Source organism: Solanum stenotomum, chromosome 9 (assembly GCF_019186545.1).
Source record: "Solanum stenotomum isolate F172 chromosome 9, ASM1918654v1, whole genome shotgun sequence".
NCBI lineage: Eukaryota > Viridiplantae > Streptophyta > Magnoliopsida > Solanales > Solanaceae > Solanum > Solanum stenotomum.
The window spans coordinates 978098-997004 of record NC_064290.1 but is presented as its reverse complement, the minus strand read 5'-3'; the positions used below and the strand labels follow the sequence as shown (position 1 = coordinate 997004).

Below are 18907 nucleotides of genomic sequence, written 5' to 3'. Positions count from 1 at the left end.
GGTCCTTCAAAGGGATTACTCATTGGAGACTTATGCAGAAGAAAGAGAATTAAAAGAAGAAGAAAAAAAAGGAGAGAATTAAAAATGTGTTTTTTTTTTTAAATGACCAATTGTGTTCCTAAATATAATTGGAAGTGGACATTTGCAATTTCCCTCATAATAATAATAGTGATCTTGATGTGATTGAGATTTAACTTATTAGTTGTGGATAATAATTTTAAAAGCTCATATCTTTACTTTTTTAAAAATTTAAGCATACAAGTCCTTATTATATGTTCATTGTATATATCTTTACGATGCATCTCCATATCTAAATATATGTTTATGTTCATAATCATAATCTTATGATAAGGTATATTTCAATATCTAGTTATTATAATTCATTTCCCCACTTAGTTAACAAATCATCCAGTATGCATGAAGGTATGCATATGAAAAAAAGTTTAAATGGATTCAACATCAAATATATATATATATATATATATATATATAACAAATAATTTTAACTTATGTATACTATGCAATTTTTTGATGAAGGATTTGGATGAACCCTCTTCTTGTAACCTATCTTGGGCCCATGAATTTATTCAGATTTTCCAATCATGTAATTTCATTTTCTCAGCATCATTCACTAATATGAAACACATCCCCGCGGTGAAGGAGTCAGAAATTTAAGGAGTGTCAAAATATAAGGATATAATACACCTAAAAAATATATATACATAAAATTTAAAATTTAAATTAGTCAAATAGTCCAATTTCCCAACGAATGGGTCCCACATGCAAAACGTCAACTTTAACAAGTTTTGATTTTTGACATTGAATGTTTGCCCATAAAATAAGGTGGGGTCAAAAATTCAAGAACATCTATTTTCAAGATTATGATTGTAATTTTATAATGAAAAATGAGAGTATTATATACAAGACCTGCAAAGTGCTTTAATGTTCAAAGCCCACGTAGCCCTTGTGATTGAGATTGAACTACTTTGTAATTTAAGGCCGATAAGCCCAACTTCCATAGGCAACTCTTTTCATTTTGTGTCTTAAATCAACTTTCTTGCTTTACGAAAATTAAACTACGTGAAATTTGACCGATAATTTTTTTAAAGTAATATTCTTTTTACATTATGATATACTCCAAATAAAAGTTGAATTGTAAACCTTTTTGTGTAATTTCTACATATTTTTTTGCTTTTTCACTAAGTTTTGATCGTTATCAAACTAACTTTTGATAAGCGACAAGTAACAAACGATTTTTGATGGATGAAGTACCAAGCATGTGCTAGAGGAATAAACAACCTAATTTTTTTTAATTTTTTTTTATAATAATGATGCTTAGTTCAACTTACGCGCTACATACATCTCAGTCATTTCACCGTGTAAGTATGTGTTATCTCTTGTCAACTCAAATATCAAATAACTTTAGCTATCTAATAAACAAGCTAATTAGAACATTTAAAATCCCTTTTGACTATTTTTGTAAAAGTTTATTTCAATGCTTGGCATGCACATTAAAACGTTAATTGCAATGGACCATTTTTCAAAAGACTTAGGGCATCTCCAATCCATTCCTCTATTTTACTCTCAAAATATAGAGTTCTTTATTTTTTCAGACAACCATCTTTAACCCAATTCTCTATTTTTTACTCTCTATAAAGGAATTTTTTTCTCTCTTCTCAATATTATATTATTATTTCTATTTCATTCTTATTTTCTTATTTCATAATATAAATCCTTTATTTCTTTTTCCCAAATAATTACTTTATATAATTTTTAATGTGATATAAAATAATTTTTTATCCTAAATTTTTAAATAACATAAATTGCAAGAAAAATATAATATAATACATAAATTAGGGGACAAATTCAAATAAAAGTGACATACAATTACATAAACACTCAATTTTCAAAATTATTACGTTGCTCCTATAAATGCTCTATTAATGCATTGCGGAATTCAAAATGATCATTTTTGTCCTTAATTTTTTTATGTCTAGCTAAAAATTGTTCAAACCGGAGATTTTCATCTACCACCATTTCTATAGGTGGAGTTGGAGCCTCTACAACATCTTGAATTGGTGCATTGAGATCACGTTCATCCTCAATTATTATGTTGTGTAGTATAATATTTATATATATTTACTCACACAATTTTGATTCATATTTTTGCAGATTAATCAAGCAAAAATGCTACTTATGCAAGAACCAACTTATAAAAAAGGTTTTAAGTTTGATCATGTATGGAATCTAATGAAAGATTTTGAAAAGTTTAAGGATATTGACACCGGAAAGAAAAAAGTTCGAGGACAAGGCTCTACTTTGCAATCATCGGAGTCTGAGGCTCCTAGTCCTACACCACCTATAGGATCATCTCTTATTTTTCACTTAATTTAAATGAGATTTTTTCTGGTCATTACACTTCATCTGAACGGCCTATTGGGGTGAAGAAATCAAAATTAAAGAGATCAAAAGATGAAGGTCTTTCATCAGCTATAAAACTTTTCGAAATCGAAAATAATCAACTTGGGAAGATGTTATCAGAATCTGCTACATCCAAACAACAGGGCGACGAAAGGCTAGATAGATATATCAAAGCCAAGAAATTTAGAGACGAAACTAAAATTTTAATGAAAAATTTAGAAACTATTAGTGATTACCTGCAACGAGAACAACAACGAATACTTGAAAAAAGAAATCGACAATCATTACCGCAATCACAATCGCAATTAGAACCACAATCGCAACAATTCTCGGAATCATATCCTAATTTTTTTTCGAATAGTGCTAAATCTGGAAACGACCTACCGGATTTCTAAATTATTGTTGTGATCAATTAATTATTATGTTATGTATTGTATTTTATCTTGTATTTAAATTATTATGTTATGTATCATATTGTATTGTTATCTTGTATTTAAAATTATTATGTTATGTATTGTATTGTTATCTTGTATTTAAATTATCATATCATGTATTGTATTTTTAAATTAAATTTTTTCATCTTGCCATTTTAATTTTGCTTATTCTTTATAATGAAAATTAATAATAAGATAAAATTTTATTATTCAGGAAAATTAGAAAAAAAAATTAAAATACTATTAATTTGAAATTAAAATAGTATATATTAAATAATATTTTGTAAAAATATTATATTACATTTAAAAAATAATTATGAATATTAGGTATTTAATTAATGGAATTATATGTAAAATAATATGTTAATTAGAAAGTAATAGAAATAATAATAAAATAATGAAAAAGTGAAATAGAGAGTGTGAATAGTAGTTCTCCAAATTTGGAGAACTACTATTCAACTCTCTAAATTTGAAGAATAGAGGGTGATTTGGAGGTGGGTTGGAGTGCCCATTCTCTATTTTACTCTCCAAATATAGAGAATGGAGAGTAAAATAGAGGTGGGTTCGAGATGGTCTTATTCAAAGTGGTTGTTCCATTAACCACTAGGGGGAAACAAAAGTCATTAGAATTTTCCTGACTTTCCACTCAATATTCGATATCCGTGTTGTTATTCGAATAAAAGTCTAGGGATAACATTTACGTTTCCAATAAGCAAAGATGACTCTTGAGTCAAACCTGAAACCTATGATGGCTAAAATAATATTTGAATTACCGCTCCATTATATATAACTTGATTGATCTTTAGATTTGACTAGCTAGTATCTAGGTTGCATTTGTTTTCCACTTGAAGCAATAATCCTAAAGCAACATTAAGTGCTTAACTTACTATTATTTATAAGTTTAATATGTTATCCCTCAATAAGCAAAATTCAAGAAATGTTGATTTGATTATTTGAATTCATAAAATGGATCTTGGGTACAAGTCATTCTTTTTCAAGAGTATTTGCAACTCTTACTTGATTTTTTTTGTTTCTCACCCGTTGTTCATCCGATTAAATTCAAATTCGCACTGAAAAGTTCCACATTGGGGTAAAACGCTCCCTAAGAAAGACGACTCTACACCTAGGAGACTTAAATCTGAAATCGCTGATTAAGATTAAAGGAATACTTGCTAGTGACCACCATAACTCACCCTTCTCTAATAAGAATTGTGCTCGCTATCCCATCCCTATAAAAAGTTGTCAACTGATCTCTAGGTTGCAACATAACATTTATACTCGGTGTAATTTTATAAACAAAATCAAAAGATAATGATTTGCATAGTCTAATTTCTACCTTACTAAGGTAAATAAGTTGTTTCTTCAATAAATTATACTTACTTAGAGCATAATAAATATTTTACTTTAATGTACCACACTTCCTTATGAAAGTCAATTTCATTCACACTTGTTTGTAAAAATGGATGTTTTGGTCAAACATATATATGGATAACTTATCTATAAATAATCAAATATATAAACCGAAAGATTGGGTGGCATTAAGGTTGACCAAATTTTAATTAATTAAAAAAATAACACTTTTGGGTTTGGTGAGTCATTTTCGTTAGGAAAACATTTGTCTATTTGTTAAAACTAGTGGAATCATTTTTGAAAAATAAATAAATAAAAAATATTTATAACATTTACAAAAACATAAATATTTTTACAAGTATTATAAAAATCCATAATGGTTTTAAAAGTTCCTTAAAGAATTAATTAATTATCTTTACCGTTTTATTAGCATCTTCGAATGCTAATTTGGAATTAGTCGGTTAAGCAAATGATTGAATACACCGACAACTAAACTAATAAAATATATAGTTTGTACTAATTAATGAAATCCATTAACCTTTTGATAAAGCACTGAACATTTATCCATCTAACTAATTAATAATTGGAGTATTATTATTATCATAATAAATAAGTTTGTCCAGTTTGGTTGGTCAAAACATATTGAAAATAATATTTTTTTTATAGAAAAATAATTTTTAAAATATTAAGAAAATGAATTTTCTAACAAAACTATAAAAGTATCAGGAAAAACAACCTTGTAGTATTTGGAGATCGATCAATATAAGGTGTTTTGTTTGGATTTTATTAATCACTCTATTCCAGTTTAAATTACTTACTTTTTTTTTTAATTTGTTCTAAAAAGAATGACACATTTCTATATTAAGTAATAATTTAATTTTAAAATGTTCATTTTACCCTTAATGAATAACTTATAGTTAAACAAATATCTATCACTTATTTTAAAAAATAAATTTCAAAAGTCTTATTTTTTTTCTTAAACTCCGTGTTAAGTCAAGTAACTCATATGAAATGGGAGAGGAAGAGTAATTGAAAACTTTAGCTATCTAAAAGTTATAATTTGCAATTATTTTCTACATTTTGTTGATCTTTCTTTCTTTTTTCTTGTTCTTAGTTTATGATTTAGTTTTCATATTCCTATTGCATCACAAACACATCCTTAAAGTTAAAAATTCTTGTAAGAATGAAAGTGGTGATTAGAAATTAATAGTAATAAATAAATGTGCTGTTTACTGTATATATCAAAATAGGTTTGGTCAGGGTAGCATAACATGAATTATAAAGTAAAAAAAATATAAATCCACTACCAAAAATAGGCCTCCATCACATTATTAATTATTTTAATAATATAAATAAATGTGTTGTTACGGGATATATTAAAGTTCTCTTTGTATATAATTTATTGATAGTGTATATTTACACTTCAAAGTTGGATTAGTTGAATATTCTTAATTTGTCTTTCTTGTATGTAAAGTCATTAGTTTCAATTTTTTCAGGTTTAGTTTAATAATTGAATTGGAAAATATTTTCTATAATAAAATAAGTTTCTTAAAAATGAAAAAAAAAAGTTTCATAAGCGACATTCCAATACGCCCCATCTTCAACCCATCCGCCATATGATCATATCCCACCCACCTTCTATTATATTATTTTATATTTTATGAAAATATTTTTCTATGTATCGAATATAGCCTAAAAATCATTAACACAATTTTTAATGCAACTATATATTAATCCTTACTTCTTGATACCTAATAAGACCAATTAATTCTTTCATAACTAGTGGCTGAAAATAAAATTGTACTACATATATCTTCTATCAACCCAAAAATTATGAGTAGTTTCCATTTAACATATTGTACGTACATTTTAATTTTATTTTTATAAAATAGAGAGCATGTTTTCAATCGACAGATAAATTAAAAGCCCGATTGAAATATAATCTAGACTTTGCTATTTATTCCAAATAATTAATTGGAAATATAAGATGAAAAAGAGAAAAAACAACTAACTTATATGAAATTCTATTTACTCAAAGCCAATACTTAAGCTTCCCCACATCAGCAACAACTAGAATCCAAATCTTCATGACTTGGCACACCCATATTCCTTTAATTTCATATGACTAATTAATTATCACCTCACTTTCGACAAATTAGCAATTAAAAATGTGTTATTTGAATCAATGATTCATCAGAAATAACCTCTTTTTCTTCATTAGAAGATAGGAGCAAGATTACATACACGTTATTTTTTTCAGACTCTACTTGTAAAACTACTAATGATATATTGGATTGTTGATGCGGAGAAATATTTTTTTTATACTATGTGTCAAATATGTAACATGCCAATAACAGGTGTATGACACTCCAATACATTCAGGTTGAATTATAAAATGAAATATACGTTTGAAGTGATCAAAATAAGCATTAATTAATTATAATAAGCTATGAGTTAAAGTTATTTTTGTTACACGCTAAATTGGCTTATGTAGCATGCTATGGTCACACTCCAATTAATGCTATATATATATGTTTGAACTATATATTAATACAGTTAATATTTGTATAATTCCGTACTCTAGCGTTATAATTTAAGTTTTAAACTAAGGTATACATTCATTAATTTAAAGTTTTAAATCTGCATTTTACGTTAACTCTGGACCACAATAGCATTAATGCAAATTAATTGTGATTAATTATGACTTGTGACTTACGTTTCCAAAGGCGGCACTAAAAGAATTGCCGCATACAATTTACAATCCACAAAAAGGTCTATAAAAAATACACGTCGGTTATTTGATACTCGGGTTTGACAGGTGCATGAACGACAACTACAAAGTGATTATCATATAATTAAATAATTGAAAATAATTTACTTATGATACTTTGTTATACAAATATTTAATGAATTTTGAGTTTAATTCATTATCATATCCTATCACTTATTCATAAAACAAAATCATACGAGTTGAATGTTTGTGTGTCCGGGGGATGAATCCTATTTTTGAAATGGATGGTGTGAGTTTGTCAAATGTTTGACAAGCCACTACATTAGTGACACATATAAAATATGTTTTGCATCAAATTTTGTTTAGTGAACGTAGGCTTATTGTAAATGTGATTCATATTCTCAATTTTGATACACACCAAAACCTTTTATTTCACGGATTTGGAGGAGATATCAATCATTATAATTAATTTTTTTAGAAAATAAATTGTGTAAATTATTCAAAATTTGCTAATTTATTAATTTAACTAATCTATATATGTGTATTTAAAGTTCTCAAAATTATTTTGAGATTATAGTTTTAAAATTATAATTTTACCTGAAAAGCAGAAAAAAATAATATATAGCTTAATAAAAAATACCTTATCCCATAAACCAAACGGCCTAACATAATTTATTAGTGACACCTTAGTTTCAAAGTTTTCCACATCACCACTTTGTCATTAATTTAAATAGGTTCAAGGTTTTATTTTTTCGAGTTTGTGCATCACCTAATTAAGTATATTAGTTCTTTCTTTAAACACTTGTGCCTTATTGGCGCCGCCCTACAATTTAAATATTAGTAAAAATTAGTACTACTAATTTCTATATAAACCCAACCATTTAAGCACTTAACCCTCCACATATTTCATGCAACTTTAGAGCACCTAATTAACTTGGTATAATATTTTGCAAACCTCATTCTTCCAAACTCAAAAAAAATGGCAAGTTTTAAATTTTGGTTTTGTTTCTTTGTTATCTTGCTTTCATGTTTATGCTCCGAAAGTCGCCCTCTAGAGGCGTTTTCGGGGAAGAGGAAGGAGACAATGATGGAGATTGCTCGAAATATTTTAAGAGAACGATTGCTTAAAGCACGTTCAATTAAGTATGATGTTAATCGGCTTAGTCCTGGTGGACCAGACCCTAAACATCATTAGGGTTCGAGTTGATTCAGGATTTAAACCTGATGAGTTTGAGTAACACAAATTGAACTCATTGTAAGGTTATCTACTTGGGTCCTTCAAAGGGATTACTCATTGGAGATTTATGTAGAAGAGAGATAATTAAAAGAAGAAAAACAAAAGGAGAGAATTAAAAATGTGTGTTTTTTTTTAAATGACCAATTGTGTTCTTAAATATAATTGGAAGTGGACGTTTGCAATTCCCCTCATAATATGATAGTGATCTTGATGTGATGGAGATTTAACTTATTAGTTGTGGATAATAAATTTAAAAGCTCATGTCCTTACCTTTTTAATAATTTAAGCATACAAGTCCTTATTATATGTTCATTGTATAGATCTTTATGATGCATCTCCATATCTAAGTATATGTTTATGTTCATAATCATAATCTTATGATAGGTATATTTCAATAACTAGTTATTATAATTCCTTTCCCCACTTAGTTAGCAAATCATCCAGTATGCATGAAGGTATGTATATAAAAAAAAAGTTAAAATGGATTCAACATCAAATATATATATAACAAATAATTTTAACTTATGTATACTATGTAATCTTTTGACGAAGGGTTTGGATGAACTCTCTTCTTGTAACCTATCTTGGGCCCATGAATTTATTCAGATTTTCCAATCATGTAATTTCATTTTCTCAGCATCATTCACCAATATGAAACACATCCCCGCAGTGAAGGAGTGAGAAATTTAAGGAGTGTCAAAATATAAGAATATAATACACCTAAAAAAACAAAGGGAGTCAACATATAACATATATACATAAAATTAAAATTTTAAACTAGTCAAATAGTCTAATTTCCCAATGAATGGGTCCCACATGCAAAACGTCAACTTTAACAAGTTTTGATTTTTGACATTGAATGTTTACCCATAAATAAGGTGAGGTCGAAAATTCAAGAACATCTATTTTCAAGATTATAAGTGTAATTTTATAATGAAAAATGAGAGTATTATATACAATACCTGCAAAGTGCTTCAATGTTTAAAGCCCACGTAACCCTTGTGATTGAAATTGAACTACTTTGTAATTTAAGGCCCATAAGCCCAACTTCCATAGGCAACTCTTTTCATTTTGTCTTAAATCAACTTTCTCGCTTTAAGAGAATCAAACTACGTGAACTTTAACCGATGATTTTTTTAAAGTAATATTATTTTTACATTATGGTATGCTCCAAATAAAAGTTGACTTGTAAACATTTTTGTGTAATTTCTACATACTTTTTTGCTTTTTCACTAAGTTTTGATCGTTATCAAACTGACTTTTGATAAGCGACAAGTCACAAACGATTTTTGATGGATGAAGTACCAAGCATGTGCTAGAGGAATAAACAACCTAATTTTTTAATTTTTTTTTTTTATAATAATGATGCTTAGTTCAGCTTACGCGCTACATACATCTCAGTCATTTCACCGTGTAAGTATGTGTTATCTCTTATCAACTCAAATATCAAATAACTTTAGCTATCTAATAAACAAGCTAATTAGAACATTTAAAATTCCTTTTGACTATTTTTGTAAAAGGTTATTTCAATGCTTGGCATGCACATTAAAACGTTAATTGCAATGGACCATTTTTCAGAAGACTTATTCAAAGTGGCTGTTCCATTAACCACTAGGGGGGAACAAAAGTCATTAGAATTTTCTTGACTTTCCACTCAATATTCGAAATCCGTGTTGTTATTCGAATAAAAGTCTAGGGATAACATTTACGTTTCCAATAAGCAAAGATGACTCTCGAGTCAAACCTGAAACCTATGATGAATAAAAAAATATTTGAATTACCGCTCCATTATATATAACCTGATTGATCTTTAGATTTTTCTTGGTCTAAATAAAATTTTCCAAAATTCAAAGTCAAAAAAAGAGAAAAAAAAGGAAGATTATATCTCAGAAAGTGATTGCAAATAACGAAGTGAGTGTGACTTGAAGATTCCATATTTTCACAAAATAATGGTTCAAAGGATGCCTATGTCTAAAGGCAAAGAAAAAAAAAGTTGGAATTGATTGTATTTACTAAAGTCTAAAGTGTTTGATTTGGTCAGCACTGACGACCTCATTGGCTCTTATCCTTGTATAATATAATAACTTCTCTACTCAAATATTTTTCACTTACTTAACCTTAACTAGATCAAACAAGTGAAATAATTAAGTGATACGTGTGTCGTACGTGTATATAAAAAAAGAATAGCAGTATCTTAAATTTTTATAAATTTCGAACTCATTCAACGACATAAAATTATACTTGAGTTTTTTCTAAAAGAAGAAGAGTAGAAAACTTAAAACATTCGTAGTTATTAAAGTTAGAGAAACCCTTTTATTTATAGCTAACAAAGGATATTATGAACATGTGTTTATTGTATCTTATCAGAAAAGCCACAACTTTTTAAAAAAGCCATAACTCATCGAAAAAGTCAAAACCCTTCGATATAGTTAGGACTTAGGGTATTATATATATATATTACACGTCATGAAATATTACATCATCAAACACACTAAGTCTGATATTAATCCATGTCAAGCATATTATCAAGTCATGAAAGGAAATACTTTAAAAAAGAAGATAAAACTATGACTGAATATTTATTACATAAACGTTTGTCACAAAATCGAGACATATTTGTGATAGAATTAACTAATTTGTGATAAGATATGATGATCCATCATAAAATTAAGACGAAAACAACTATTTATCACAAATTTGTGACAGATAAAATAATTTGTCATAATTTTTTCATAACTATTGTAATAAAAAATACTTAGAACTTATGTGGTTCATGCAAAAGGGTGGAGCTAGGTGAGGGTTCATGGGTTCGGATGATATATGTATGTATATATGTATATTAATTTGTGAACCCCCAACAACATTGATTGATGATTATTAACGAAATTTAGACCCCAAATTCTTAATTTTGGCTTCGCCTCTGTTCATGCATTAGTTTACTATGAGAATAGTCCTTTATTGTTGACATTGTGGATATTTTGAACTTAACAATACAATTATTATATTCATTACGTTAGAAAAAATGCACTTATTACATACCAAATATAAGAAAAATAAAATAAAATTCTTACTTATTAGAAAAATAACATTTTATTCCTTTGTACCAAACACATATTTATTCTTGTAAACTGCATTTACCTTTAGATCGATCCAAGAGTTAAGTTGAAAAGTAGAAGTCTACATCAAAGTTGTTGAATAAAAAAACCACTATAAATGTCATTTTCCTATTTAAAGGAGTGAATATCAAGTAAGGGTAAGTCACATGCTAGCTAGCTGTTCCACTCAAAACTCACTAATTGCACCATACTAATTTGATAAATTACTTCAATTAGGCAAACAACCACTTATTGCATGAATGACTTCTGTTGTCACACATTAAGGAGTATAATGGGAGTAGTTATTGAGTCTAGGTTGTGTAAGGGGAGGCATCATAAATTCACCTATAAGGTAGAAGATCGTGGAGTGGTAAGTACTCATTCGTTCTTATGCAGTAATTGTAGAGTGGAGCCTTGAATTGAAATAAATTCATGTGACTTTTTGGTATGAATTCAAATTTAGTCATGTACAATATGAATACAAAATATATATACCGATTGCATATATAAAAGAGCATCATAAATGCATGAGAAAGGTTGTGGTCATGGAATGATAAGTACTCCTTAACTCTTATTCAGACGTTTTGAAGTTGAGTCTTGATTAATGAAATCATCTCTGTCAAAAAGCAGTTTATCACACAATCTCATGTAATTTTCTAATACGAATTCAAATATAATCCGATCGTAAATGCACAAGAAAGGTTATAGCCGTGGAATGATAACTTCTCCTTAATTCTTATTTAGACGTTTCAGAGTCAAGCCTTGAAATGAAATCATCACCTTTATTAGAAATTTGTTTACCATACAATATCATGTGATTTTCTAATACGAATTCGAATTTAATCAAATGGTATATAAGTGCACAAAAAAGGTACAAAAAGATAATGATTCCATTCATGAGGCAAAAGAGTGAGATGTTTGAAAGTGGAACCAAATTTCTACCATAGTTAATTTAATTTATATATGTGATGGACTTTTCATTTTTATATGTTTGTGTCATACTCCCACAGCACATGACAATGACCCAGCGGTGCTTATTGTCACGGACTTAGAGTCTTACTAATGCTCCGTGCGGCACTTGACAACTTACTCACGAATCTTTCACGATCTTGTAAGCTCAAGTAAGCCCTTTACGACTAAGATCGCTAAGAGAATGAAAAGGAAGACTTAGAGAATTTGGAAGAAGGCTTTTGTATTAGCTTTGGAAGATTGCTTTACACTTGGATGCTTGGATTCTTGGTTGGATGCCTTGCAAATGAATGGCACCCCCTATTTATACTAACTCCTAAGGACTAAAGTGTAAATTAAATTTACTTACAAGTCCCTAAGATATTTACACAAAAGCCCCCTCTCTAGAATTCTCTACACACTCTAGAGAATTCTAAGGCTTTCTTTAGAAACTATCTAAATTATTCTAGAGAATTCTAAGGAATTCTCTAGCCTTCTTGAATTATCTAAAAGGTTCTAGAGTCTTCCGGAAACCTCTCCACAACTCTAGACCCTTCCGCCCCTATCCGGACGCAAAATTCTACTGCGAAGTGGCGGGACGTGACACTCTCCCCCACCTATTGATGCGACGACCGCGTCGCATTGCCGCTACATCGTCGTCCGAGCCTTGTGCGTGCGCGACCAATAGTCCATTGACTCGATTAAGGCCCTTGCGCAACGCCTTTAACATCTTCCATAGCGTTTCTAGCTCGGTCTTCTGGCTCATCTGCTTCTTAGGATGTGCGCGCCTCGGCAGCTTCTTTGGCATCACAGCATTGTTCCCTCTTGGAACCTTCTTCGAGTGTGGCGGCAGGGACCCTTTTGCACCATTGTCTTTCGAACTCACAATGGTGGTCGTATGCGTCGACTCCTTCTTCTTAGGGTTTTTCTCGAGCTGCATGGCCGTTAGGCGGACTTGTCCTTCCGTCTTCGGCACCTTGACCATGGTCACCATACATGATCCTCCTTGCTCCATGACTAGAAGTCGCTGGAGGTAAGGGTCGATCACTGCGTGGCACTGCTGGAAGAACTCCTGCCCAAGAATTATGTCGAAGAGATCTAAAGGAGCGACAGTGAAGTTGGCCTTACCTTGCCACTCGCCTAGCGTGATGCTCACTCCATGCGCAACTCCACTCACAGGAGTCGGGGGTGCATTGACCGTCCTGAGTTGGGCGTTACTTGGCTTGTAACTTAGCCCCAACCTCGTTGCTGCCTTTTTGGTCATGAGATTGACCTCTGCACCCGTGTCGACCAAAGCACAAGCGGGTTTTCCATTGATCTTGAGGTCGACATACTGCGCGCCGTATCCTCTTGGCTTCTCTGGCTGCTTCGTGATGGCTCCGCATAGTCCTATCAAGCCCAACTGCGTCGTCTCTGCGCCTTGTCCTTGCTCCTGGGCGTCTTTCTCCTTCCGCTCTCGCAGGATGGCACCAAGGCTCTTCAGTTCAGGGCACCTTGCATAACCATGCGGCCCGCCGCATATGTAGCAGCCACCTTTGTTGGCAACCTCTATCTTCCTCTCCATGTTGCCATGACGTCCAGACTTCTTGCCATCGGACTTGTAGGTATCATGATTCTTGGGATGTGGCCGCTGCTCCTCGCCTTTGCCACGGTCTCCCCCACCATGGTCATGACTACCTCTCATCTCTTCTCCTCTGGCTCTGTCGGGCTTCTCCTGCCTGAAGTCTGTCAAAGCTTCGGCCTGCGTGATAGCTTCATCTATGGTCCTGACTTGCCGACGTTCCAGCTCCGTCCTGGCCCAATTTTGTAGCCCATCCATGAAGTGGAACAACATATCATCATCCGTGAGGTTAGGAATTTGAAGTGTGAGGGTAGTGAACTCCTGCACATATACGCGGATGCTACCTGTTTGCTTCAGCTCCCTAAACTTGCGTTTCGCCTCATAGATGACGTTGTTAGGGAAGAAGGCTTTCTTGAACTCCTCCCGGAATTGCTCCCAGGTGTTGATGGTGCACGTCCCCTTCCCTATCTCGGCCTCCTTGCGCCTCCACCATAGCATGGCCATTTCCGAAAGATACAACACTGCGGTGTTGATCTTACTCTCGTCGCTCTTCAGCCCGTTGCACTTGAAGTAATTCTCCAAATGCCAAAGAAAATTCTCCACCTCTTGCGCGTCACGGACGCCTTTGAACATAGGTGGCTTGGGAGCCTCGACCCTGGCCTCCCTGTCTCGATCAAGCGACGATGATCCTCCAACTGCCACACCTTCCTTGAGTGCTTTCATCTCGGCCTTCATGGTCTCAATCGTGCTCAACGCCTCCATGAGCCGACACTCCAGGGAAGTGATAGCCTCCTTCATCTCAAACTCGGCCCGCTGACGTCCCTCCAACTCCTTGCGGATGTTTTCTGTCTCCTCAAGGGTGAAGTCTTCAAGAGTTTTGAATTTGCCGTCGGCCATATTCATGCGTCGGCCTAATATCTCCACGGCCTGCCTTGCCACTTCAACCCTTGAGACCCACTCTTCGCCAGCGGTGACGTCGATGGCTTCCTCGCCAAGTTCATCGTCACTTGCCTCGGTGGTCGAGGGTGGATGAGATGTTAGTGCCTCGCTAGGTGTGGGATCCGGCAGCATTTCTTCAGAACTCTTTTGGTGCTTTTTACCCTTTCGGGACTTCTTTCCACCATCCGGACGGATGTTGGTAGTGCTAGCAGCGTTTATCTCCCCTTCGGTTGCCATTCCCTTAGTATGGAACCTCGCTCTGATACCACTTTGTCACGGACTTAGAGTCTCACTAATGCTCCGTGCGGCACTTGACAACTTACTCACGAATCTTTCACGATCTTGTAAGCTCAAGTAAGCCCTTTACGACTAAGATCGCTAAGAGAATGAAAAGGAAGACTTAGAGAATTTGGAAGAAGGCTTTTGTATTAGCTTTGGAAGATTGCTTTACACTTGGATGCTTGGACTCTTGGTTGGATGCCTTGCAAATGAATGGCACCCCCTATTTATACTAACTCCTAAGGACTAAAGTGTAAATTAAATTTACTTACAAGTCCCTAAGATATTTACACAAAAGCCCCCTCTCTAGAATTCTCTACACACTCTAGAGAATTCTAAGGCTTTCTTTAGAAACTATCTAAATTATTCTAGAGAATTCTAAGGAATTCTCTAGCCTTCTTGAATTATCTAAAAGGTTCTAGAGTCTTCCGGAAACCTCTCCACAACTCTAGACCCTTCCGCCCCTATCCGGACGCAAAATTCTACTGCGAAGTGGCGGGATGTGACACTATGCACTTGACAATATTTGCTGCTATTTAGTCCTTCTATCATACATTGCATGCGCACAGAATTAGCTGATATCTAGGCGAATGCACATATTGAAGTTATGAGTTCGATTATATCGAATCGAACTCATAAATCTTAAATATTAAGCATAATGACTTATATCATATATATATACTAAATTTTAAGTATAATAATACAAATGATCAAACATTTTCGTAAATCTTAAATTCGAGTCTGACACACAATATTCATAAAAGATTTTCACAAGTTTACATTACTAATTTACATTTTTTTTTCTTTTTGGTTTAATTTAAATGGTGATTCCCCATTTAATTTGCATGTGTACTAACTTGATTAATCATTCAAAAAAATGGCAAAAAGTTCATTAATGATTTTGCCTATACCTGTCATTTTGTCCTGCAAACTCCTTAGCTTGCATGTTGTTATTGTAGTAGTAGTAGTATAGTACCTCAATGTCTAGTCTTTTTCAATATTAGTATACGTACCATATATTATAACTCAAAAAATTGGTCCTCTGATAAAGAACTTACAAAACAATCGAAGATCATAGTATCAATCTGAATTTTTTTAAAAAAAATTTCTCATTCGATGTATTTTCCTTTAATATTTAATTAATTCAAATTCATATAACATAACGATGAAGTGTAAGGTGCACTAGTGTGTCTACATATAAAATATAATAAAGGGTTAAAGTAAAAGTATAAAATATTACAAAATCTTACATATAATGAAGTATTGCACATTTGCACTGGATTTTAAAAAAGTATGTCAGTAAAGATGGCATATTTTTTTTTTTCCTTACGCGTGAGAAGTGGCGGGGGCACAACTTGTTATACAGGACAAATACTTAGATCACATAAAAAAAAATTACAATTTTTTTTTTTGGAATTATTTGAGTATTAAAAAAAAGACTTATTGTTATATTTAATTTTAAGATACATATTTTAGTTTTAATTTCTTTGAAGCGCTTGGTTTTTGTTCATTGATATTAAGCATGTTTTGATCGATATTTCTATAATTGGTTTGATATTATTCATGTTCTTAGTTGAATTGGTCCTATATTTCTCTATTATTGTACTATCTGAGTTTGCTAATCGTGCTTAGTGCCGTTTGAATTGGCTTATTTTAGGTGCTTTTAAGCCAAAATAGTTTTTAAGTAATTTTGAAGTGTTTGAGTAAAGTTAAAAAGTGCTTATAAACACTTATTTTAAAGCCAAAATAATAAAAATAAGCCAAAAGCTATAAGTTAGGAATCCCAGCTTATGGCTTTTGGCTTATAAGTCTTAAGTCAAAAATCAATCCAAATAGGCCCTTAGGTCTCCCAATGAGCTTGGTTCTCTCAGTGAATGTATGAGCGCATGATTCAAAATCGTCTTTGTAATTTATAGTTAGTTTTGATATAAGATAATTTAAAACCACACATACATTTATTACTTAATGTAAACTATAAATTTCAAAAAAAATTGTATCATCTTTGTAGAATTTCATATCTAATCAAACAATGTCATATAAATTAGAAGGGAGTAAATATCTAAAATTTATCTCAAACAATAAATTTTAATTTTTTTTTCTTAAAAAAAATTGTATCCAGTCAAACAACCTGAAGTTGAGGGGAGTAGTAAGATATTTGATGAGGGGTTGATCCGCAGATAGTGCCTCTGACATTACGGTGTGCCTTCAAACTTTCAATGTCTTCTGAATCGAGCTTGTTGCATAGAGTTTATTTAGTATAGTTTACTTTTATGTGTATTTTACATATTATTACACAGTGTCTCTACTGCACACAAAATGCTCACTCAAAACATAAAAATTATGACAGAGGTTATAATGCTACAAGCTATCCTAAAGCTTCCAAAAGAAAAATATTACTACTACTTAGTATTAAATTTTACTGAATATATTATTACCGTATTTTTATATTAGGTAGTAGTAATTCTTTAAGGTGGATTGGTGAATTGTTTTAAGAATGTTCGTCTTGTCCAATATAAAAAAGACCACTAGTCCATAATATAAATGTTCTAAAATAAGCATAAGAAATTAATTCCAAAATGTATAAAAGATGATATTTTTAGAGGGGGATTTTTGTCTCCTAAATGAGAGTTTAGAGCAAGTGTTATGGGCAGTGTGACTGCAATTAGGCAGACATGGATTTATAGGGAACAGTAATGCCTCCTCACCTTCACCAAGATTTTTTGACAATATCTATGCCTTTTTCTTTTTTTGTCTTTTCTTTTTCAAATCTATTCCCAAAAAATAAATTCCTTTTATTTCAAATTATTTTTAGTAATTTTTTTTAAAAAAAGAGAAAGAAATATAATATCTTAAGATATAAACAACAATATCGTACATTTGTGATAGTATAATTTTACAACTGAAGTTTGGAAAGAATAAAATATCAAACCTTGTCTTTACATTATAAGGATACTAGGTAAGAAGATGGTTTAATCAATTCTCCCTAATACTTTTTTTCGATTTGACTTTGTCTCTTTTCATTTTCACCTCTCTAAAATCCTTGATTGTAAATTCCTATTCTCAAAAAATTGTATATTCCTATCTCTTTCTATCCCAATTTATTTATTGTAGTCTTTAAAAAAATAATTATTTACCTTGTAAGGGTACTATGGTAGGGAGCTTGTTTAATATCTCTCCCTAATATTTTTTTGATCTGACTCGTCAGTCGTCTCTTCTTGTTTCCACTATATATAATCTTTCACACTCTCACTATGACACCACAATTATATATTTCCTAATTCCTATTCACATGTTCGAATTACGACTTAATAAATTTCAGTTTCTAAATACTTCATAAACTTATTTTTTTTAATATTATTTATTTAAAAAATATCACTCTAACTCATATTTAGACGCTCCCTTAGATAATGTGAGTTATTGTACTTTGGATAATAAATAAGGAACTGATAGGCAATTTATTGGTTATTAGTGGAGAGCAACTAGACACAAGGACATGCAGTGTAAATTACATAGTCCAAAAATAAAAGTAGATTGTAAAAAGACAAAAGGAAAAAAAAGACTAAGAGAGTGCAATTTGAGGAAAAGTTGGTGTTGTTTCTTTGAAGTGAATCAATAAAGAAAGAGAGAGGTCACTACTAACGAATATGACGCAGTAGATGAGACTATTTTTCTCTTAATAAGAGATTTCAAATTTGAATTAAGAATATGAAAAAAAATTTGATATAAAATTTTATATAACATGAATTTAAATTAATCAAATTTAAATACAAATAAAAGAGAAAAAACAAACTCAGAAAAGAAAGAGAGGAAAAAAAGGTGTGATCTAGGCTGTAATATGTCACTTTCAACAAAAGAAAAGTAAATTTTAAAGGTCAATTTGAGCTAAGTAACCAAATGGTTGTAACATGTAAC

General features: G+C 31.5%; 1 protein-coding gene across 1 annotated transcript; it reads right to left on the bottom strand.

Annotated features, from left to right (window-relative positions):
* Positions 1-12796: 12796 nt before the first annotated feature.
* Positions 12797-14953, bottom strand: LOC125876074 (uncharacterized). The gene has a single exon (XM_049557188.1). It carries the CDS (start codon positions 14951-14953, stop codon positions 12797-12799), a length of 2157 nt encoding a protein of 718 aa, XP_049413145.1.
* Between the last annotated feature and the right edge of the window lie 3954 nt (positions 14954-18907).